We start from the raw sequence: 25,231 nt of genomic DNA, 5'->3' as shown, positions 1-25,231 counted from the left end.
TCATTATCAATTCTTACGCTCTGCTTACTATAAAAATTGCATTCTGCCTCTCTCATCCCTTTTTCGAGTTCATTAAAATGCACCCCACAAAATCCTTATTCTTCGTGGAGTTCTCAACGTGACATTCTCGTAAAAGCGTTCATTGTTAAACAAGTATCTTCCCTAATGTCGAGGTACAGACCCGCAGGGTAACGAGACTTTCGAGAGTCCTTGACATTAAAATATTTCGCGTATCTCGTGCACGACCTAAGTCGTATAGTGGAGGAACCGTAGACATAAAAACATACATCGCGCAAGAATATTTACCGTACATCAAAGAGTTAGAAATCCGGTAATAGAATTGACAGAAATTTGCCAGGGGCTCGCTGTTTGCTCATCCGATCTCTTGATTTCTATTGATTTACCGATTGCCTTCGCGTTGTAAGAATTTTAACTACATCCATCGGTCCTGAAATACGTACGCGAAACTTCCGGTTAGAGATTCGAGCGAAACCCAGTAAAAAGGGAGATTTCTTTTCTTCCCTTTCGAGAAAATTAGATCACTCGTGGAAGTAATTTCTTTAGATCTTTTAAGCGGGGACTCTTAACAAGTTAAACGAATGGGAAAAAATGTCAAAAAATATATAAAAAGATGTTCTTCTATGCGATATGTATTTCGCGGGCGCACGGTAATTTTTGCAAAAGAGAGAGAACGGTATAAATCTCGCCTCTTTTTTACGGATGAAAATTATCCGAAATTAATGGCAGGGAATTAGCAGCGAAAACGGTACAAAAGCGTTTAATTACACCAAAGCACGGGGAAACGTGTTAAATATCTCTCGCTCGGCATTAGCGCTTTTCTCTCGCGCGCGGAGTCGTTAGTTTTTAATCGGCGGAACAAGTGCACACGTGATGCGTGTAACACATCGATGCGAACGAGCTCGGCCCGTATCCTCGTGCGAGAATGCTCGCATTTTCCCTCGCGGAAGATAAATAACGCGAAAATCGCATTTGGCAGCCGGCCAAAATACGAAACACCCTCGTCGAGAGAGGAGAGCGCGCGTATTAAATTCCCGCGACCGCCCGGATCATTTAAATCCCTTTTCAGCTAGTTAAAATACCGTGGCATATTCCGGGGACGCTGTGTGCAGGGAAATTATTTTGCATGGCCGCGGAGCAAGGGCCGCGGAGATTTTAATTTCATTTTCGTGCGAGGGCGTATGTGCGTCACGCACGTGGCGCGTCTAATTTTCTACACGGTGGAGCGGTGCACCGACTTAATTATTTCAACGTGAGACATCTGGATCCGCTGCGTGGGAAGAATGTAGACGTAGGATTGAATTTAAGTGCCGTGTAGATCGCGTTGTCGAGCGCGAAGATTGTGCGGGCAAAAATAATCCTCAAAAATATACTGTGATAAAGAAAATAATTATTATATTAATTATTTAGAGAATTATATATAATATTAAAGAAAAGAGATGAAAATGAGATATTATATATACATAGATTATCAATATATGCAATATATATTATCTTTACTTATCTATTATGAAAGAGACAGATAAAGAAAATATATATATATTTATTATATTAGAATTATTATTAAAATAACTATCATAAATATATTTTTAATTTTCTAACGGAACGTATTAATAGTTGCTCTTCTTGCTTGTTTTTTTTTTGCATTTTTATATTCTGATATCGCTGAGAACATACTGGCAGACATTATCTAAGCAGCTTCGAGCGTGAAAGCCTTTAAAAAGGATCCCGGTTTCTTTAAAAAGGATTCAAGCCATTTCATCGAGAGGTTACGTCTTGTTAGTTTGCAAAAGGATGCAACATTATATGACTGACGCGCGACAGTATTAAAATTTCAGCTCTTGAGAGAAAATATAGCTGTGAAATTGATGCTTAAATTCCTCGAGTTTCTTTATAAGAGCGAAACAGCTAGAGTGATTTCATTAGGCGCATAATTAAACGTCTTTCTGTTGATAACATCGTTGGTTGCAGTGTGTTTGATGTAAATTGCGAACGCATTTCGCAATCGTAATTGGACAGCCGCACGTTAAACTTGTTTTGTCGCACAAAAATATGCAACGATTTCGGCTATTGTTTATGATAACTATTAAGTGGGAGAGATAAGATATCGTTCTTTTATTTGACGATGCGATTAGAAAATCGTGTCGATTAGTATAAGTATACTGTATTCAGCGAGAAGTGCCGTTTGCATAAGCGGGCAGAGTGGGAAGAGTGTGACGCGCTACTATAATACGCTCGGAATCCGTTTTATGAGTGGAGACCCCTGCGCGAAACGGACGAGTTTTCGTTTAAAACCTGCACTTCTTTTCGCTGGATGCAGTATATGTAAATTCAGATTTCGTACAAACGTCGTTTCACGTCGTAGATTGTAATTATAGAGTTATCACTTTTACGGTTCTAGTGCATCTATATCTTAAACCTGTCATCGATCAATATGTGGCATTATTAAGTGACACTATTTTTTCGTCGAGCATTGAATAAATTTGAATATCTAGGGGGAAAAAAAAAAAAAAACGAAGATAGTGAACAAAATTGAATTTTATCACATAAATAAGCGCGCATTATCGAAAATATTCAGTGAACAGAGTTAAATCATCGTTCTTAATTAACATATCTCTTTTTATCGTCCAAATAAATTATTCATCAGCGCAATGAATATTAATGATCGCAATGCATCAGATACTAAAATCAAGTTATATCTCAAGCAATTATTGACAGCTCTCGGACCACTGATAGGAATTATCGCGGCCGGCATGTCGAATGGTTACAGCGCGATACTTTTTCCGCAATTGAAGATAATTTCTTACAACGACAGCGAATCTTTATCGGAATCTGCGGATACGAATCACTTCGGAGCACTGACAATCGAGCAAGAATCGTGGATCGCAGCTGCCGCGATTCTGCCAGTAGCGCCGGGATGTTGGACCGGTGGTTTCATAGCGGAAAGGTTCGGCAGAAGGATATCGCTTCTACTGCTGTATCCTATTTATTTCATCGGCTGGCTGAGCATCGGTCTCGCCAGTAACGTACACACTTTGATAGCAGGCAGACTCCTAACCGGATATATCATCGGAATCCACGCGTCGATTTTTCCGATCTACGTGAGTGAAACAAGTGACCCCATGTTGCGCGGTATTCTACTGGGGGCGATTAGTTTGACCCTTTCCATCGGTACATTGGCGTGTCACGCGATGGGAACTTGGCTGAATTGGCGGACTACCGCGTATATCTGCACCGCGTTGCCTATAATCAGCTGGATTATCTGCATCTTCTCGCGAGAGAGCCCGATGTGGCTGCTCGGTAAAGGCAAAGTCGAGGAGGCGAAGCGTTCGTGGATATTTCTCCGTGGTGAACGCACGCTCGAGGAATTCTCCCTGTTGAAAACCACCAGACTCATGGAGATCTCTGAGAAGAGAACAAAAAAACGATCGATACTGCGCTCGTTCGTAAAGACCTGGTCGTCGCGATACTTTCTGAAACCCTTCGGCATTGTCTGCCTATACTTTTTCGTCATGCAGTTCGCGGGCGCCAACGTGATGGATTTCTACAGCGTCAAAATGATAGCGGATATTTCGGGCGAGACGGACGCGTATCTAATAACGTTAATCATCGACGCGATTCGCTTGACGTTCAGCATTATCGCGTGCGTCCTTCTAAAAACGTGCGGTAGACGCATCTTGACATTCGTATCCGGTTTTGGCGTAGCTGTTACTTTATTATTTTTGAGCGCGTGCTTGACGTTTGATATTGGAAGACCGTGGATTCCCGTAATTCTACTCGTCATTTACGTCGCTTTGCTGCCGTTGGGATTGATTCCCATACCCTGGTTACTTTGCGGCGAGCTCTTCCCGAGGAAATTTCGCGGGCTCGGCTCCGGATTAACGTCCGGCTTCGGATTTATGTGCTCCTTCGTGGTGATCAAGACGATGCCGGCTATGATAGAATTAATAAAGCCCGAAGGTACATTCGCTATTTACGGCTCCGTAGCATTGATCGGAACCAGTGCTCTATACTTCGTTCTTCCTGAGACCAAGAATAAAACCTTGCAAGAGATTCAAATATCTTTTAATGAAAAATCTCGCAAGCCAAGAATACAAGATGCGAATGTTACATTTCATGAATATAATCTTTCCGAGGAAAACAAGAAATTGGATAAAGAAGTGCAAAATGACGAATGATGATTACGAGATATGTATTTTTTTATATAAATAAATGGTGATAAAAATTATTTAAATATCGGTAGAATGAATTCGTCCATAAGCAGGACGTCATATGATTATGAAGTGTTTATATTATACGTTTCTTTTATATACGTCTTAACTCTGTCGTTTTTTGAAAAACCTATAAAGCAATTAGGGGAGTGCTTGCAAATTTTACCGAAGCTGAGATATGGCGTCTTAAAAATCAGTAAAATTTGCAAGTCTTGCGTAGTGTAATTTGTAAGTTTAAAAAAAAAACTTATGAGACGTCGAGATTACTGTTTGTGGCAGAGATGAATTTGACGGCGATGTGAACACGCTACCGCAAGCAATTTCGCATTGCATAAGTGACGATGCGACGCATCCTTCGACCGGATATATTTCGAACGTGCTGTAAAATTAACTGATGCGTCGAAATAATGACTCTGCGGCCGCGTTGGGACGAAGCCGGCGCGGCGAGAGCAATAGAAATTTAACTGCGAGCCTTGCCAACACGACGGACCGTAAAATTGCGTTCTCACGTGATTATTGCTCGGACCACTTACCGCAGCTGATGGAAATTACGGTTCGTCCCCGACGTTTCGCGTGACGTTTTGCGGGCCGCGCCAGTGACTTAAGCGCGTACGTAAGTGAAATATGACGGCGGCGCTGTCGGGGTTATTAAAATGCGAAGAATCCTGATTTATCGCCCTTCGTCGAGATTTCGAGGCGATAAAGATAAAGATTGTTTCCGGTTGATGGATGAATCGACTACGGTGCGGGCCAGATATTAAAATTTCCCACATATGCAGAAGGGAAACGACACGTCGATTTTAACTCGCCCTGTTCCTTGCATCGCATGAATCATTCAAGTCGTATAAATGGTCGATGATCGAATTCAGCAATGACGAATTCAATTTCATTTTTGTGTGTTCAGACCGGTTTTCGCTTGTTATTATTACGCGGCGAGTCGTAGATGGATCTTTAAGAGACCATTTTTCCTCCCGGTACGATTTCAATCTCGGAGTATCAAAAGCGAGCGCCATAAAGAATCACGCTAAACTCTGACGGTTTTTCTTTCTCTCTTTTTAATTTCATCCCCAATCTTAACTCGTTACTCTCCTTTTTTCAATCTCGCTTTTATTCGGCTCGCCTTGCGCTGATTATTGCAAGCACGCAAAGCGATCGTTACGTAGAAAAATCCTTGCTTCTCTTTACTATAATCATTTTCGATCAGTACTCTTTTTCGCGAAACTCGATTTCCGACGAAATATTGGCTGAAAATCTTGCAATGACAAAGTACTATCTATATTATAGTAGTGATACACGGCCTTTATTTTTTAAATAATTTTATATATTAATTTAATAAATTAAATAACTGTTGTATACATATATATTGTTAGTTACCAAACATAAAAATATATAAAAAGTAAGAAGAGAATATCGCAGTGAAAAAGTAAAAACAGATAACAAAAATTGTTAATAAATGTTTAACTTTATACGTATATTTATACATATATATATATATATATATATATATATATATATATATATATATATGTATATCTGTATATCTGTAAATTGGTTTTCTTTCGAACGTTTGTTAGATATATCTTGTGACGAGATGAGTTGCTGCCGGAACAAGAAATTTGACAATTTGAAAGATTTTGCGATCGATAGAGCTGGAAATGAAAAGTCGGCGATATCAAACGTGATTTATGACGATAAGGACAATCTCGGCCCAATTTCCCACGCGCGACGTGCCTGAACTGCATATAATCTTCATGAATGCGTAATGACCCGTCGTGCGTCCTCTCTCCCGTGGCCCATTCAGTAAGGTCTCGTGTAATGGAGGGGAATAAAAACTAGAAGGTCCCCCTACGCGATAGCGCCGCGCCAATGGCGCTTTTTGCGTTGACGATGAAGCCCTTCAGACTCCTCTCCCTTCTCGATCTTCTCGCCATGAGGAGTTCAACGGCGGAAAATGCAGTCGAGCGAGAACGTTTAGCACCCTCGGTGATTCGAGACGACATTCATATCGATTCGGATCAAGCCTTTACAGTCACCATTTGTGTATGTGCTATAGCGCAAATGTTAGAAAGTGAGCTCTTTTTGGAGTTGTATCTACATGAATTTTTATTCGTATATGTATGTGCGTTATATGTGAATGATAAAAAAAATATCGATAACACGCGTGATAACACCTGACTAAACCAATAAATTGCTTCGAAGTGTAAGCGTTCAATGAAAAAAGAAAATAGTATATTGCGGATATCGGAAAATATTTGTCGATTTACTACCGTTTTGAGTTACAAATCGCTATGTTCACAAATATGAGCGAAAATATCTGTCAACTTTTATATAACGTACATTTCTGTGTATATCGCGGCACTTCGAAAAGAAAAAAAAATAAATAAATAAAAGCCGAGCGAGGCATTTTTAATTCCAGACGTTTGTGTAATGCTAATTTCGAGATAACGCGTAAGTCGCGGGTGCAATCCGACACGGTGGCAAAATTGTGCAAGGAGGATGATCCGGCGAGCAAATTTACCAGTAAAATGAAAATGTAACGCCGTAACACACTCGGCAAACTTACGCAGATCACTATGCATGTAGCCCCGTCCGTGAGCTTTTATGTACTTCATAAACATTTCTCGCGGTCTCTCTTTCAGTCTCTTTCTTTCTTATTTTTTTCTTTCTCTTTTTCTTTCTACTCATCATCATCCGTGATCCTATGTTTGCGGTTTAGGAATGACATCTTGTTCGATGCTGCGCTAGCCGCGATGCAAAGCGAAGCGACATAGACGCTTTTATGATCTGTCTCGACCAACGCGATTGTTGGTCCAGCGACCGTAAATTGCCGCAGGTTCAAAAAATCGCGGGCGGTTACTGTCTCGCCCGGCGCGCAATAAAGCGCGACTTCATTTGCGTTAAATTTTTCAAACGCCACCATATACGTGGTGTTTTTTATCGCGACATCACGGCGTAGTCGCTTAAAGCGCGCGACCGCTATGTTTAAGCGCGGCATTTTTTTTTTTTTTTTTTTTTTTTTTTTTTTACTTTTTCAGAAGGAAATGTGCTTTGTCCGGCTTAATAAATCGTATTTGCGAGCATTTGTAGCGCAATCCTCGTAATCGCGAGATTCTTTTTGACACACGTTTCGCACGAGGCTAATAAATCGCGATTACACGCATTAGGGATATAGCTCTTCTCTCTCCGTTATATTTTTTATATATTTTCTACATGATTTCACCCACATTTATATACGATTATAATTTATCTATATAATTTTTCAACGATCCGTACTGTTAATCTCCTTTTGCGAAAATACCCGAGGTTCGTAAAACGTTTTACGAGATGTCAGAGTTCAAAGTGAAGCATCCTTGTTGCGTGTCGGTAGTCTGTTACTTCCGGCAAGGACTCAAACTCTTCGACCGTCATTAAGAAATTTATACGAGCCGGAAGATAAGGCGTTGATTAAATCCGGATTCCAAGTAGAGGGTCGGTCCGTGTTTCTCTGACAAAATTGAAGGAGCTACCTATCTCCAGCCGCTGCGAGTAATCGCGGAATGAGGTGGTCTCTGTGAGAAAAAGGAGATGGAACTTTATCAGGTTCTGCGAACCCACCTACAGCGACGGGAAAAGAAAGTAAGAGTACTGGTTCGCACTCTCCGAAGTTAAGGAGCAAAAGATAAAGGTTGATCGCTTTATCTCCGGAATAGAAAGGATGTTATTATCCTGTATCGAAAGATAGGTTCTTTTTAAAATTAAAATAAATCTCTCCCTCGATCTCTCATATATTATTATTTTATATAATGCCTTTTTATGTGCAACGATTTATGTGATGTTTAATCATTTAAGACGCATATCCCAAAATGTATTCCTCGCTATATTTAATGTTTTTATGGTCATTGCGCGTGTATATTTTTTTAATTTCATTGAATCTTAAAAATAATATGTTTAATATATACAACTCGATATACAACGATATATTTTTAAACATTTTTAAGCAAGGAAAAGATAAATGAAAATATTGCATGCATGGACATAGATAGAGATTAAACGTGAACCAAGTAGAAAAGAAATAAAAGATCCTTTACTAAAACAAGAAAGCCGAATTCGACGATTTATCCTGACGTTGCTCAACGACGAGATCAACTCTGCTTTCGGCTTCTAACGAAAATGTCGTTGCTCGCATCAGTTCTGCTTAAGAACCTGGCAAGGTGATAAAAACGAACTGGATTTTCCGAGACCTCTTTTTCTCCTCATTTCTTTCTCCGTTACTGCGCGGCGCCTGCGGTAGCAATAATTTGCAATTTTTGTGAAACGTATACCAAGCCGGAGATAACGTTGGAATCGACTTTAGGAACAACACTCTGAAAGTTTCGCGGACCGTGATGATACTATTTGCCACAAAGTTGCAAGTTAACTGGTAGGTAACAAAGTTACCAGCGTTTTAAATACGGTAAAGTGGTGCAACTTTGTTTTTCTTTTAATTTTTTGGGGATATTGTAACAACGTACCGATTATTTAATACATTATTAACTTAATAAAAATTCATATATTTGATTATGCTCGACTTTTCTACACTTTCTTTTGAGAAATCTGTAAATCTTTCTATTGTCAAATATTTGGAATTCAATTATAAAAATAAATAGAAATAATAATAGTTGTGAAAATAAAGTATTCAAAATGAGACATTGCTGTATGCCTTTAAAAAAATGAAGTTATCAGAGAGAATTACCATTCGTGCAAAGAATGAAATGTGCATGAATGCATAAATTGTTGAAAATTATTAATTTAATTTTAATTTGGAAAAAATCGTATATGCGATTACCAATTATGGATTATTTCAATATTTACGGCTTTTCGCAGAATCTTAGGGTTTTCCAAAAATTAAAAATAACGATTTCAATATCCTTTTTAATGTTACGTGTCTCGTAAAATTTTAAATTTAACGCCCATTTTTAGAGACCGCAATCACGCGAACGAAAGTCCACCATCGACCGTTGTTGAGAAAGCCCGGCACAGGAAATGATTTCGCCCGCGATCGCTTGAAACTTCATGAAATTCTATTTCGAAGTTGAAACTACATACGGTCCTGAGCATCAGCTTTGCATAAAATGATAGCGTCTATATCGCCAGGGATGTCGCGTTCTTCCAACATTTGATAATGAAATGATTAGATGTTGCTTATATGAAAATTTTGTGGACAATTTTACCGAGAATTTAATACATTAAAAAATTTCTTCAGTATGCAATATAATTAATGAGTGATGTGTATGACTTTATTTTTACAACACGATTATATTTTTAAAATTTAGAAAAAATTTACTTTAATGAATATAAAAATTTATTTTATACGCCTAAAATAAATTACAGCATTTTTTTTCAAAAGTGATATATACCTATTTATATCATGTTCATGAATTCTCAAACACATTACCTCACGAAGAACATATAATTTCTGATACAAGTTTAATAGTTGTACGGATATAGTCTTTTAATTAATCTTATTTATACGTGCGAAAAATTAGGAGAGAAATTTCTTAGAAGTTTTTCTTTCAAGACATTAACTTACATAGTCGGGGGGAAAACATATGGTGGGCAATATTGTTCATATTTCACGTTGTATCTGTCTCGCGTGCACTCTTCCTTCTTCAGAATACACGGCCATAAACTTTCTTCTAGTCATTGACGAGAAAATAAATGCTACGAAACAGCGAAGAGATAGAGGAAGGGAGTGTAAATAAATTAATATGATGAGAAAAATTATATATATGTGGAATAATTTGTGTAACATCTTCTTTGTTGATATATCCTCCGCGAAGAAAAAAAAAGAAAGAAACTGTACGCGGAGGTAAGCCTCAGAAAAAGAAAGTGTCGCGAACGCGACTTAAGCTCGCGGAAATTTATCGGCGATACATTCTCACCCCGTGTACCAAATCGCGTGATCGCTGGCGGGTTTTTGCAGCGACGGAAAACAGGGAGTTTTAGCTCACGACGCTGCAGATAACCATGCTACCGGGACCAGAGACGAGGCTCGGAATCTGGAGCATAAACCGCGCACGTGTATCTATGTCCGGTACCTTAAGGCGCTTTCCCGCGATGTTTTACGAGCAGTCGTGCGTCATTGCTACTGTCGCCCAAACCTTCTCTCAACCCTCCGTACGTACATATCACGTAACAGTGTTTCACGATCGTGTCTCGTAGCGTCTTCGGTTTACCGAGAAGGCGATGTATCAAGGAGGAACACCAGGGTTCAACTAAACGACGGCTTAAACGACCTGGAGGCTTATTCGCTCTGTCGTCCATCACGTTGGTCAAGCGAGAAATATATGTGATCTCGTATTCTTGAGTCTGCAGATAGGAAATTAACATCCGCTATTCAACCAATGTCAGAATTGGTAATGAATCCATTTTAGACGCATTTTTTGATCAATCCTGGTTTAGTAAATGCACTCCGTGAAGGTATAGTCTTGTTGGATAATGCGCTGATCGGGTTTGCTTAAGGGGAAAAGTGGATTTCGAAACGGTAGTGACGTCGCGAGAGGAGGGGGAGATAGAAGGGGACGAGGGAGACGCGTTACTCTTCTCGGCATGTAGATCAAGGCACGTACCAGGAAGCATTGCGCTCAGTTTTATCTTCGCCGAGGTGGGTCTGGTCTTGAATATAAGATTCTCTAATACATTTTTATCGCAGATGAAGCTGCGCGACCGGTATACATACGGTATATCTGCACGTGCGCCATGCTTTCTTTTCAGCAAAATACTTTGTCGTGATTTACAATCGGACAGCCCGCGATCTAATATCGATTCATGTGGATCTCTCGTATAATGAGCAATATCACTTAAAAAAACAGAAAAATCTTCTAAATCTTTTTCTTCTAAATCTGGATAAAAATTCAATAAATTTTTTATTCATTGCATCCGCGATTATTGAAGATTTTCTTCTTCTCTATTTATTTTCAAATCTTGTAATACGAATTTTACGTGCTTGTCATTTTTGCACGTTTGAAAATAGGAAATGAAATCCGAAACGTAATCTAATTACGCGAATAATTTCAGTGTATAAGACTTCTTTTTTCTTATTTAGATCTCATATCTATTATTTAATATGATTGAGCTTTAGTTGCAGATATTATATGCCAATTTTATCTTGTTCTATAATACCTATATTATTAATTGTTCTATATCAAAGTTTTCTTATACTGATTAAATAAATAGTCATTAACATAGGCGATTTGCTTAAAATCAATTTATTCTTGTTGTCAATTACGTTATATTCCTACTTGATCATTGATTAGCGTTAATTATTAAATACTGGATATTTTTCTCTTCCTTTCTCTCTTTTCAAATGCTTGAGTTAGGTCAGAAAAACAAAGGAAATCGTCTAAGAATAGACGAGATGGGGATAGCTACGGGAAATTACAGTGGCGTGCTCCTAGTTGAATATCAATGTCTGCGGAAGTATAGGAGCGCCGTTCACTCGCAATTGCAGTAATCTCCTGGTAATCGCCTCTGCAATCGTACTTAGATATAGCTACAGTTACAAGGAACCCTTGAATTCTTGTTCGAAGCTCGCAAAGGATCCTTCGCTCTCCAAAGGAATTATTCCGCAGTTTGTTTCTTAAACAGTTTAAGGTTTATGATTTCAATGCCTCTATTTTCGATATCTTTCTTGAAATTCACGCGGATGTTATTTTTGTTTAATTGAACTCTCGCGATAATTATTTCCTCTAGCTTTCTATAAATATACTATATGTTCACTTGCTTGATTCTTCAATAAAATTTCGATAAAAATTAAATATTTTTAAACAGACAATTTTCTGAAAAATGTCACTCTAGTAGATGATTGATGTGATAGGAATTAACTCGAAATAATAAGATGATTCTCGTTTAAATCGTGGAAATTATGTCGACGTCATTGCAAATCGCTGTACAATCCAACATGGAAACTAACGTGAGATGCATCTAGACGAGGAATCATGGCGAAGGACTCTCACAGACTGACTCTCATTGTTAGTCGACAAACGCGCCAAGAAGCACCAAGAGCGGAGACGTGTGAGAGGAGACTAAAGGCTTTGATCGAATTAATTTCCATAATGCTATTCAGTTGACAATATTAATAAACTTTTTTTTGCTTATTATTCATTACCATTTGCAGCTTACTGTTCTATTACATTTATCGAGTTTCTCTTTTTGTTGAGCAGTCGGTTATAAGTTAAGAGCTTTTTTCCAAGAATAATTCGGAAAAAAAGAATTTATATATATTTAAAAAATCAATGCAACATGTAATAAAAAAAAATGTGAGCAGTAGCGCGCCATTTCGATATTCGTCTCAATTTGCACCCCATTATTTTACCACATGTATAAAGCAACGAGATACCCTGCGGATAAGTGATATACCCGAAATTCAAAGCTGACATGATATGCCGTATCTCGATATCTCGATGCCCATCCACACGTCGAAAGTTTCATTCCAAACCAAACCAAACCAACGCGATCGTGGTTCTTTTTATTCTGTCGTCCACTCGATGGGAAAGCTGCCGCACACACGCGGATAAACCTTTCAAGACAAGAAAGAGGGATATGAATAATCACCGGACATTCTCTGTATTATCTCTGGCACCAACGCATTCACGACCGATATTCGTCAATAAATCATATAAAACGAGATGTAAAACTTCTTCGTTGTGCGTTGCCACGCACAAAGCGCTGCGAAAGTGCAAGCGACTGCATCTCTTTCTCTTTTTCTCTCCCTTTTATTTCCTATACAAATCTATTGTGTAATATTTTGCATTACATCTTCGTCGACGCACGCAATTTACGCTACTGGATAATACACGCACTCTTCTCGAAAATTGTATTTTGTAAATTATAATACGTTGCATTGTCTGTCCTCCAGACTCTTTTCTCCGGCAATATAACACGAATAACTGAGCAATTAACACGCATATGCGTAAAGGAAAAAAAAGCGAAAGAACACTCGATCAAAAATCCATTAAAGATTCGTTTATCTCGTCATCGAAATACCGCGCAAAAATCGCAAGAGGGAAAACTGCGGAAGACAGCCGTCTTTCTTCTTTTTTTTTTTTTTTGCTCATCTTTTCGAGAAGAAATCGGAGCGTGATAATGAATTTTCGCGCTCGCGCTTATTTACGGCGAATGGGAATAGCCGGATATAGGGGACCACTGTGTGCTATCGTGGTGCGTGCTGCCAGTGACGATCCTCTACTCGATCCGCGTACCTGACCTGCCCGTATACAGGATTGGTTTTACGAGGTGGCTTTGTCACGCCGGAGATAATCCGGGCATTGTCGGTTCGTTGATGTCCGCGCGATGCTGGCCGGCGATCATTGTCGTGCCGCTTCTCGCCCTTTGTACGCTACCACGACGATTTTAAGCCGGTTATAACGTCACCGTGCTTGCCGTCTCGCTGGAGAACGCCTGAAGAATACTCTGCCGATTCACACAGGTCGCAAAGCCGTCGTGTAAAAGGCTGCTGCGATTGTGTAACTCAATTATTGTCCCGTGACCGGATATCTCTTTTTTTTTCTTCTCACGAGAGACGTCGAATCGATCGCTTGCACTCAAGATTGCCATTCATTTCTTTTTTTGGTCCGCGAAATCTTTGGATAAAAAAAAAAGTCCGAGCTTGTCTCCGAAGCTAGTGAAAAATCTCCGGATATAAATAATTTTTTTTTACTTTTTGAAAAAAATAGTGTGATTATTTAGGAGTAAGCAATATGTGAAGTAAGCAATTTTTTGAGATTTATATGCAAAAATTGATATATGCAATAATATATCTTTTTTTCATCCTTTTTAAAGTAATCTCTCTAATCAAAAATTTATATATTTTTATGGTGACAATCCTACCTAATAGGCTGGGATAAGAAAATTTATGTTAGCTTTAATTAAACCACATGTAAAGAAGTCTTATCATATTGAAAAAAAATCATTATAAATTTTTATTAAAAAACTTGTAAATTTTGAAATTATGTCAAAAAATTATAATTGTTTCTGATAAATATTCTGAATTTAACGCATTAAATTTTGTTTGCAAATTTTTTTATTTTGATAGACTCTTATATTAGCATTAATCCGTATTATCGTTGATCTTTACGTTTCTCTACTATCCATTATTACTATGTCAGTGACAAAAATGTAAATATGTAATTATGTACAGAATACACATATGTGTGTGTGAAATAGGATTTAAAAAAAATTTTTTGATAATACTAAATATGCTGTTTGAGTTTAATTAAAATAGTACATATTATTATTAATGTTTACAAAGCATATCGTGTTTTACGATTCTAATCCAACACATCAGGGTTCGTTTGTGAATATTTTTTTTAACATCTGTGCAAAAAAAATTAACTGCGAATTTAAAGTAATATAAATGTTTTATTTATTATAAATATAATTGTATTTATTATAAAATATTAAAAAATATATAAATATACAATAATATTGTTATATAACGTAAAATAAAAATTAAAAATTATATTAAATTATTTAATCGTTATATCAAGACATATTTGTACCTTCGATATAAAAGGAGAAAGAAACGATTATATAGATATAAATAACTCTCTCTCTCTCTCTCTCTCTCTCTCTATCTCTCTCTCTCTCTCTCTGTCTCTCTGACAATGAGATATTTTTAAAATTTAATAGTTTGGACTGCTAATAGTCTGTATAAGTATATTCATACAGACTATTATTTATACATATGTTATCAAGAATATTTATATAGAATAATATTTATACATATCTGAAATATAAATTACTTATCGTACACGAAATGATTGAAGCTATCAAAGTTGAAAAATCGAAATTATGATCAAGTTTCAAATATTAAAACAAACATAGATTGTTCTCGCATGTGCGGATAACTCGAGCAGCGTGTGTCCGCGGTATTGCAAATCGCAAAAAATTGTTATAAATAGTCAAATAACCGCGAGCAGAGAGATGAACGAAGGATAATATCTATCCGCATGACGATAACTGAAAACTGTCGCGCATTCGACTATTAACAAACGGGATTCAAAATTTTTATGCGCGATGCGGTGATCCGTCCCGAATCAAATCGCTCTCGATTGCCATCGCGCGTTTATACACCGGGGATATCGATCGTGGGATATTTCGCGGCACTTAACGGCTCTCTCGAAGCGCCTTTCAGCCTGCGTGTCGTCGATGAACAACGTGGTGATTTTCACACGATCGTTGCCGGAACACAAGAGACCTATCGCCGATCACTGACATTAGTAGGACGTGAATCAATTTGATAAACCGTTTGCACACGCGTCCCGACCGATTTAGTTTATCACTGTGTAATCGCGCTTTCGCCGATCGCGGCTTATCGCGCTTTTTACCATATCGGAGAGAGATTACGCAATATTGTGACTGCAACATTACCGATGATAATATTGCACTTGTCGACGCGTATCTAATATTGCATAAGTATCATGAATGATGTCTATTTTTTTTATCTTGCCGATCTCGTAGCTCGTAAGTGCAGTCTATGAACGTATACGTTCCTCTTCTGTTCCCATAATGACGAAAATTTTATCCGATATCGACAAATGCATCGACTAAATGACAGTCACGATTACGTAATATTTTGTGAACTATAATATTCAAGAATTTTATTGTTATATAATACACATTTTTTTAAATGATGGTGAAAATTATGATTATTGCTGTGGATCGTTAATACATTTAATCAATAAGATTACGTAGAAACAAGTATACACCCTCCTGAGAAAATCGAAACCTTATTTTTATTGTAAATAGAGAAAATTCTCCTTTCAGACACAGATTTAAAAGTTACGAAAAATGTAACACATAAAATTTGTCTCACGCGGTTTCTTTCTTTCTTTCTTTAAAGAATAAATATACAATACATATATATTCGATTTTTCTCCTCGAATAAATTTGACGCACATCTCTTTTATCTCATCACCTCTCTTTGGTAAACGTTCAATCATCTGCCTGCTGTTCGCTCGCGGTGAATTCAAGCAAGCCTCCCACAAATCCGCACTGGAACTCCAAATATACCTAGAATTCACCACCGTGCGGGAAACCTTTGTAGCCGGCTCGGTTGAACCAACTTTTCCCCGCCGCAAGTAAATACGTTCTACGACATTCGCGACCACAATCGGCCTCCTCTGTATCTACACACTCGCACATCTATGTATGTATACCTCTGTACCTGTACATCTAACCCTCGAATCCGTCCGCTCGCCGAAAAAGGGATTACGCCTTATATGTACATGTATATATAGGTACATATACGTATATGTGTGTATATATATATAAGCATTACTAAACACCCTCACATGAACACGATACACATGTATGTGCATGTGTAAGTATATATTCAAAGTGCGCGGCGTATCGAAATTTTTCCGCGTAAGCGGATTAACCGCCGATGGAATAGGCGGAATATATACCCGCAGCCTTTCCCTCCTCTTTTCCTCCGCTCTTGCCCATGCCGTTATACGACCGTATAGCGAATGGGATCCTATTCAATCCCGTGTGGAATTCGAGCCCTGCGCAATCTGAAATGCGATCGAACGTCGGAAGCTTAATATCTTCTGCCACCCTACTTCTTGTCTACGTCCCACCGTTCTCCGTATGTGGATCTCTCACCGAAAAATGGATAAGCCGTAAGAAAGAAGGACGCAAGGAAGGGAGAAGGGTAGAAAGACGGTGGCGGATTAGAAATCCTTTTCCATCACGGTTTTTGCTACATCCTAGCTCCAGATATTGTTGGCTTAGCAACGAGAAATAGTTTGTTTCTGCAACAAATGTAATTTTTCGTCGAATGTGTTTCTAATCGCATTAAATGTGCGTGTAAATTTTTATTATGCTGATTGTGAGATGCGAAGATGGAAAAATTGAGAATGAATACTACTACGCATCCAGTTGTAAAAATGTTCGATTCGTTCGGAAAATCGAAAATCGTCAAGTTGCGCGTTTGAAAAAAAAAAAGTTCGGTAAAATCAGCACGAGAAGAAATCTTGTACTTGGGTTTGGCGCAGCGTCTCTGGGAAAAAAAAACGAGATACATATTTTGACGCTGCGAAAGTTCCTACAACTTCACGGTAGATTGAAATTCCTATTCTACAAAAGTATGAGGGTGCAACCGGCGGTTGTTGCGAATAATCTACTGTTACATATATACGAATTCTCGACGAATATAGGGGACCTCTCTTATAATAATTTTTTGAAGAAATATAGAAATTATAATATGCTTGAAAATATTTGAGAAGAGAAAATTTTCCGACGCGACATCTTTTTTTTTGCGTAAATAATAAATTATTTTATTTGCATCAATTTTAGTACATATTCTTTATTATACAATAAAAGATATTTTTTTTTCGAAATTTATATTCATTTTAAATGGCAATTAGTAACGTCGTGGTTTATCACGCAATTTCCCTCTACCTCGTATAAAGCATTATTTTCAAAAGGAAAGGATGCAAAGCTCCGCGAAGCTTGCGACGATTGTATATATGAAAATAATATGTAATAGAAACAAGCACTGTTACATATTTCGGACAAAGGACAAGACAGGTTCACGAACTCTCGAGGACACGACGACGTGGTCGTTTTGCACGCGGTTGTCCACATCCTGGAGAGGATTCACAAGAACTGCCCGAGGCAGTCAGCAGGTGCAATTAGATGCCGCAATAAGATAGCCATTAATAGCCATTGCGACGTCGCGTAATTATAGTGATCGTACGGAGTAAAGTCATAACCGCGTCGAAGCCGGTTCGCCAGGGCGACCCGTAGGCGCCGTAAAAATCCGCCAATGCTTGTTCGAAATCGCGATTGCTCATAAAACGATTATATATGTACATACGTGCGTGTGTTCTCATTTTCATCCGGGAGAGAGATGACATCTCTCCGAATAAAATTAAATTTATCATTTTTTTTCTTACAAGTATATTTCTCTCTCGTTATAAAATATTATACGATATAGTAATCTCCACGTTCGCCAGGTGCATTCGTTTTTTTGAATTATAACACACGCGAGAATGCTTTAACATACCATTGCGATAGCATGCAGTTCTGCCTTAACGAACTGCTTAGCCGTGCTCGCAGTCGACACACTCGTGTTTTCAAGCTGGACAAACTCGGAAAATTTGTTCGTTTCAAACTGAAAATCAAGCGAGCTTAAATTAGAACGTTTGCGCGATTCTGTAGAATTCGTTGGCATATCGTTAGATGCGATGTGATGGTCGTCGGTAGAAAAATGTCAAGTGAGTTTCTTTTCGCGCGTAAAAAATTATGTTACATGCCTCTCTCTCTCTCTCTTTTTCTCTCTTTTTTTCATCAAAATATTCTCTCGTAAAAGAGTCGCCTCTGCTCTTTCGAGTCGGCCCTTCTGTCTAGAGATATTTGCGTTATATCGCTTATTGTACGTACGAAATTCTTTTCAAAGCCGAGAGAGAGTCTCGAAAGACTCTTCTCCATTTTCCGGCCGCGTTATTGAATTCGCCCTCGCGCATTCCACGAGAAAACACGCATACGCTCCGTCGAGCGTGTGCGGAGAAACGCATGGAAGGAAAAGTGTGTCTCTCCCATCTCGCGTTTGTTTATCATGCATTCCGGCAGACGATGCTCCGAATCCGTTTTGCGTCTGTTCCTCGATATAATCATTTCGCTATTTCGCGGAAATGTGCCTTAAAAAACTTGTAATCACACGCCGCATGTTGCAATAAGAGAAGCAGTATCAAGAAAGTGATATTATCGGGGTCATGAGCTCTCGGACGTTGCAGCGCGATAAATTTTTCAAAAAAACAACGGTGCGCAACCCGGAGAAATTCTCTGCCGCTGGCCAGTCAAGTTTTCATAATTCCCGGCAGTTCTTCCTTCCGCGATAAATCGTAAAAAGGAGTCGGGAACTCGCGGCGCGCTGAAAAGAATGGTCGTTCGCGAGGGGTCGCTTCCTGGTCCTCTCGCGAAAAAGATAATGCTGCTTTAGCTCCGGAACAGTATCCCTCCGCGTAGGTCACCGAGAGAGTATTTCATTACTTTTTCGCGGCTCATTGTTCCAAAGCAGCGTGGAAAACGCATCCGGTGTCCTGGCGTTCTCTTTTCTCTTTCTCGCCGTGGCCACTTACGTCTCTACGATATAATTCAAAACCCGAGTTTAATCCGACTTCTCTTCTAGGCACCGGTAACCGACTGGACAAAGTTATTAGTCGCATCGACGCGCACAGCGAACTCTCGCGACTCGCATTCAACGTCTAGGATTAGCCGCTTTGTATGCTGAATCTGGCTCCCGCGCTAACTCGGCGCGGTGTAACAATGAAATTTCCCGAGAACTGGAAATCCGAAGGAATGCGAGTCGTCCGGGAATTAGGCTAATTCTCCAAGTGCGAAGCCCGATATGATTGCGCTGCTACTGTGTCAAAGCGCGACGCGGCACGCGATGTAACTCTTCGCTGATCTAAAGAGAAATCTACCCTTCGACGTAGACTATAATCTGTGTAACATATATTCCAGAATCATGATTGATCCTTCGTCGTTGGATTACGCAAATGAGCTTTTTCCTTCGAACGATCGTCAGGCTTCATCTGTCACGTTTTCGATTTTTCCGCGCGATCGTTCGCCTGAAATAGAGAGAGATCTCCGTTTTATCGTGAGGATCCCGCGCGAAAGAGAGTTCTCCCCCAATGTCTCAAAAATTCGAGAAAGGCGGAATACGATCTACGGCCAATACGGTTCCTCCTGCCGGTCGATTTGCATTTTTCCCGGCTGCACGTTCTGCCGAGCCAGATTGAGAGGGAAAAGAAAGAACAGGGATTCCGATATCTTCCATTTCGTTTCCATTCGAGGGACTGCAATAAGAGCGGTTGCCGCTTCTCCGAGTAAGCAAACCATCACGATTATGGTTTCGCCGGAGTATGAGGCTGGCGGCCACAAGACCTACGGGAAAATCTACGGTACTTTGGGCAGGGAGAAGGGGCCTCGTCGAGTTACTCTAATCGAATGTAAATGTTGCGGAAAACCGAAGCTCCTTATCCGGTTCGGAACCGCTCGAGAGCGATATCGCGGTCTCCGGACAATTCCGTCGACAAGTAAGAAGCAAACGCACTGCGCAAGTCTAGGCAGAATCAAAATGCAGAGTCAGTCGTATTCTCTTGATCATTTCGTTTCGAAATCGTTTACTATATATCGCATCACCGCGTATTTTGCAGCGAAGCAGTTACCTCGCAAAATAGTATCTCGCAGAAATTCAAATTTTTGTCAAAATTTTTAATCAACTTTTATAAAAGAGAGATAATTAATTAAAAAAATGGCATTTTTGCATCTATACAAATCTTATATCCACGGAATTTTAAGGCCCTCGTAATGTATTTGCTTCTTTATTTTCTTCTTTTCAGAGAATGATTTTCGTCATTGTATTATTATCATAGGCGTCATCATCATTGTTTCTCTCCGTAGGGATTTCTCTCGCGTATCTGAATCAACCGAATGAGCTTCGACATCACAATTGCTCGACGTGTCCTGCATCGTTGCCCTAATTCTCAAACAGTCTGCCTTTCGCGCCATAGGCGTTGTTCACGAGTAAACATTATCCTATCGGAAACCGCAAACATTTACTCCCACGGGACACATCTCGTGTGTCTTCTCTACAACGGTTTCATCATGAAACTCTTCGCCCTTTCATGCTGCTTCGAATATGTAGAAAGATTATTATAATATAATGTCGCGTTGAAAATTACTTTATTATCATTTTTGTTATGTAGACGGATCATTTTTGAAAAACTTTGATGCAAAATAAATATTTTTTAAAAATGTTTAAAGAAGCAGAGAAAGAAAAAGAGATTCAAAATATATGTTTTGTTTACAAGAGTTGGTAATATTCGTAAATTTAAACAAAGAATGGTTAGAATAAAATTAAATGACAAGCTTGAAAATGCTTTTGACAAATAGCAGAGTGCAGAGAATAATAATTTATGATGACATAATTTAAACGAAATGTAGTTATAAAGTTTGATATAATAAAACGCGAGAAAAAATTGCAACGTTCCATTAAAAGCATTTAAATTGCGATACACTAAAATATATTTAAATATATTTTTTTATGAGCGTCAATCATTTTGATAGCATCATGTTTATAAACGAGAATGAGATCTTCATTATTTGTCCGCATTACATTTTATATGTAAATATTTGCTTTTTGCGTTTCTAACTGTAACAGAACCGCATATATGGAAAATACAAATGGAAAAGAATTGTTAGAAAATATCCGAAATAACTTCCAACATGTTATATCGTCTTTCTCTTTATGATATTTTTAAATTTAATCCATCATATAATAATATCAATTTATATAATTTTCTTGCTTTCTTTACTCTTATATATCTTTTAAGCTTGATTTTTTGTATTTTTGATATATATAATTTTTTCTTCTATATATTATTTTTCCAATATTTCAGGAAAATAAGCTACATTTTCCAGAGTAAAAAATAAAAAAAAATACAATAGAGAGAAAGAAAAATACATATATATAATATTCAGCAAAAGATCATAAGCAAGGAATATATAGAATGTTGAATAAAAGAACTAAAATAACAGATTTAATAATATACTAATAATATAAAAGAGATACAAATATTATAACTCATTATTCGTCATTTATCTCAGAAATTTGTTTTATCAATAAATTAATATTATAATTTTATTTTATATAATGAATTCTTTTTATCTGATATGAAGTTATCAACATCCGTTATATGATATAGTAGTAATAGTCAATAAACTTATCTATAGATTGTGTAACCAAGAAAATATCCTCGTAAAAAAAGTGTTTATGATCGGTCATTGAACGTCACCTATCGGCTGATAAGATCTTGAATGATTTATGCCCGTGAATGAATTAACAATATCAGATATTTTATCAGCGAATTAATGATAGAAATAAAATTATATAGCTCTGTCGATCAAGGCATCCAATCTTTTCTTGATGCTTCCATCCTCCGATCGATCTGGAAGCGTAAGGAAGAGGAAATCTAATCGAGACGTTTAATTTCGAGCCACGGCGGAATCGTGAATTCGTGTACGTGAATCGACTCTGACGAGGCAATGTCGCTCGCAATCGATTTTTGTTCTTCCGAGACAAGTCAAGACGCTTAATTAGAAAAAGCGCGTCTTCGAGATGACCGGAAAGAAAAGGGTGGATGAGGCAAAATATCCGTTTTAAAATAAATCTCCATAGTACGAAAACTCATCTTTTTCTTAAAGACCGGTAAATAAATAAAAGACATTACTATTCATAGAGTTCCCGATCGTGATAACGGGAAATCCATTTTAATGCACCTGCTTTTCTCTAGATTTCTTTCACAGACGAAGTTCTGTGAAACAAAGCGACCCTTACCACGCCGTTGCCATTATATATTCCAATTCATTAATCGTTTTACTTTAGATCACCCTACTTGATGTCTGTCTCTCTCTATTTTTATTTTTGTTATATCTCGATAAAACTGCGAAAACCATAAAAATGCTTTTCAATGCGCTCTCCGAACGATTATTAATCTTTAGTAGTATATATAATTAAATTTAATGTAGAAGATTTTTTAAGAATTTTATAATATCTGTTTTTAAGAATTCTATAATATCGTACTGTATTTACAAGTTGTGTTGTTAATTACGATAGTTATGCTATTTGATTTTATATATTAATTGCAGTCACTTAAATTTATGGATCTTGATAATACGTAAAAATAAAAATAAGACATTTAAACTCATATTTATTCTTATTTTAAACAAATAGATTAACGTAAAAAAATATAAATGAAAAAATATAAATAAAAAATAAAAAATTAACATACTTAATAACTGAATCTACTGTCTGCTTTTCTTAAAAATCATATTAAATTATGAAGAATCACGATGTATAACGAAGCAAAGCAATTTTTTCCTCGATTTTTCACCAATATCGATTTTCGGCATTTCAATTGCATTTGGTAACAAGATCCGCATTTAGTTATATACGGCGTTTCCAATAAAGCGGAGAATACGACAACCGTTCTGCTAATTGAGAGATCCCAGACTTGAATTCACGTTACTTACTCACCGACTAAATCAACCGAATCGATCGGCACGAGAAACGATGTTAGCGTCGAGTTTTTGCAACTTCTCTTCGCAGAAGTCAGCATTCTGCAAGGGGGGGAACAATGTCGTATGGCGGATGCCCATTGTCCTACGGGAGCATTTACATTACACCTTAAAATTGACTCGCAGAGTCGAAGTCACGATTTCTCGTTTCGACCATACGCTTCCTTCTTTCCTCGGCCAACTGATTCGAGAGAGTGTCCTCAAAAAGAGACGACGAATTCATCGGACTGCACAAACCGGAAAGAACGGAGATGTATAAAACGAAGAAGGAGGGAGAGGCGAGAAAGAGAGAGATGAGGAAAGAGAAGAGATTCTTGTTCCGCGATATCGGAGGGAGCCCACGATCCCTGCCGCCTATTTGTTATTGTAATCTGCATTACTATGGATGAGACATGGATAATGGGATCTTGGGATTTACCGAGCGAACACGATGAGAAGGAGAGGAAAAAGGAAACCCTCTCTGTGTTCGGCACTTCGTAACCGGCACGCGAGCACTTTCGACCGATGCATAAAGTATTTTGCCGATCGCAATTTGTAATGTTATACGTAAAAATTTAAATGCTAAAATACTATTTACATGATGTCTATTTCTGTAAATTATTTGATCCAACTTGCATTGAAATAATCGAAGCATGCATATCACAAATAAACGGATGCTCTCCCCCTTATCGCTTATAATCATCGGCATATTTATTTATGAAAATTATGACTTGCTGGTAGGACGTGCAATGTGCAGAAATCTCAATTTTATGGAACCCACATTTAAATTTAGAGCCTCGAGGAAAAAGATAATCTCGAACGAATTTTTAAAGAAACCTTTCCACTATTGATGTTAGTAATATAATATTGTTTGATTTAAATTTAAATTTTACGCTTGGTTTTATATAAATTTTTTGTTTTTATTAATTTCCTATTTTGTGATAGTCATGAAAAAGATAAACAATCAATAAGTCAAAATATACACTCAACGTATCAAGCTATTAATTTACATGATATATAATATTTATATAACACACGTTTGATATTTTTACTTAGATCTGGATCTTAGATCTTTTTATTTAAATCTGGATTTTGATTTGTGCTACATTTCGAAGAAACCTCTGCGAGAAGAAACTCTGCGAGTCAATTCTAAGGTCTAATGTATACAAACTAGTCTGCCGATGAATCCGGAAGCACCGGTGCGTTTGTAGCGGTGGCATCTTATGGTAAACGGTGAAACTGGGCCCTTATTTCATTTCAATGGAATTTCCGTTATCATAAATCATAATTTATCGCCATCGCCTATAGATTGTGCGCCGCCAGCCACGTTCGTACACGTGGGTGCGCCGAATGTTGATTTTGCGTAGTACCACCACCCGTAGGGCATCGGCCCACCACTTGGAAATGGCTTTTCGTTGTTCAATCTCTCGAGACGCTTCCTGATGATCTCGGTCATCCTCGATCACGTGCTCTCGATCGCTACCGGCTAAAGCCGATAAAGGCGACAAATAAATTTAGATATCGCTATATATTAACGGTTCAATACATTTAGATAAATTGAAAAAGAAGATTTATTTATATATTTTTTTTAATATTAGCCCTTTCGTTGAACAAGTTTTTTTTCTAACCGTTAAACTATATTATATTTTTAATATTTTTCGTATTACTTCTCGGCGTGCAACAGATTGCGCTTGTGCATAATTATCGAATCTGGAAATCGTATCGTCATGATACGAATTATCTGATTGCATTAACCAGGTACTCGTCCTATATTACCTTTATGGAGGTGCGCGCTCGGCTTAAAATCTTAAAAGCACCGGTATATATTTACGGACGGGTAATCCACTCCTGATAGCGCGTTGAGGTAAATCTACTCTCGTTTACGATCTGCATCGTGTACGCTATAGACGCTACAG

The 25,231-nt window shown here is 38.0% G+C and overlaps 2 protein-coding genes across 2 annotated transcripts in view; both read left to right on the top strand.

Annotated features, from left to right (window-relative positions):
* Alpha-man-ia (alpha-Mannosidase class I a) overlaps positions 1 to 25,231 on the top strand; it is a 466,863-nt gene that overhangs the window by 202,279 nt on the left and 239,353 nt on the right. The gene's annotated exons all lie outside the window — the stretch shown is intronic.
* On the top strand, positions 2,525 to 4,246 carry LOC145936685 (facilitated trehalose transporter Tret1-2 homolog). Its single transcript, XM_083039130.1, has one exon. It carries the CDS (start codon positions 2,670 to 2,672, stop codon positions 4,194 to 4,196), a length of 1,527 nt encoding a protein of 508 aa, XP_082895256.1. The 5' UTR covers positions 2,525 to 2,669; the 3' UTR covers positions 4,197 to 4,246.

The sequence above is a fragment of the Prenolepis imparis genome, unplaced genomic scaffold (assembly GCF_030444845.1).
Source record: "Prenolepis imparis isolate NDT839.2.m4 unplaced genomic scaffold, iyPreImpa1.0 SCAF_5, whole genome shotgun sequence".
Lineage (NCBI taxonomy): Eukaryota > Metazoa > Arthropoda > Insecta > Hymenoptera > Formicidae > Prenolepis > Prenolepis imparis.
Note: the sequence above shows the minus strand (reverse complement) of the source record. Positions and strands in the feature narration are given on the sequence as shown.

Coding starts and splice junctions, on each gene's coding strand:
- LOC145936685 (XM_083039130.1), top strand. CDS start 2,670: ATGAATATTAATGATCGCAATGCATCAGATACTAAAATCAAGTTATAT.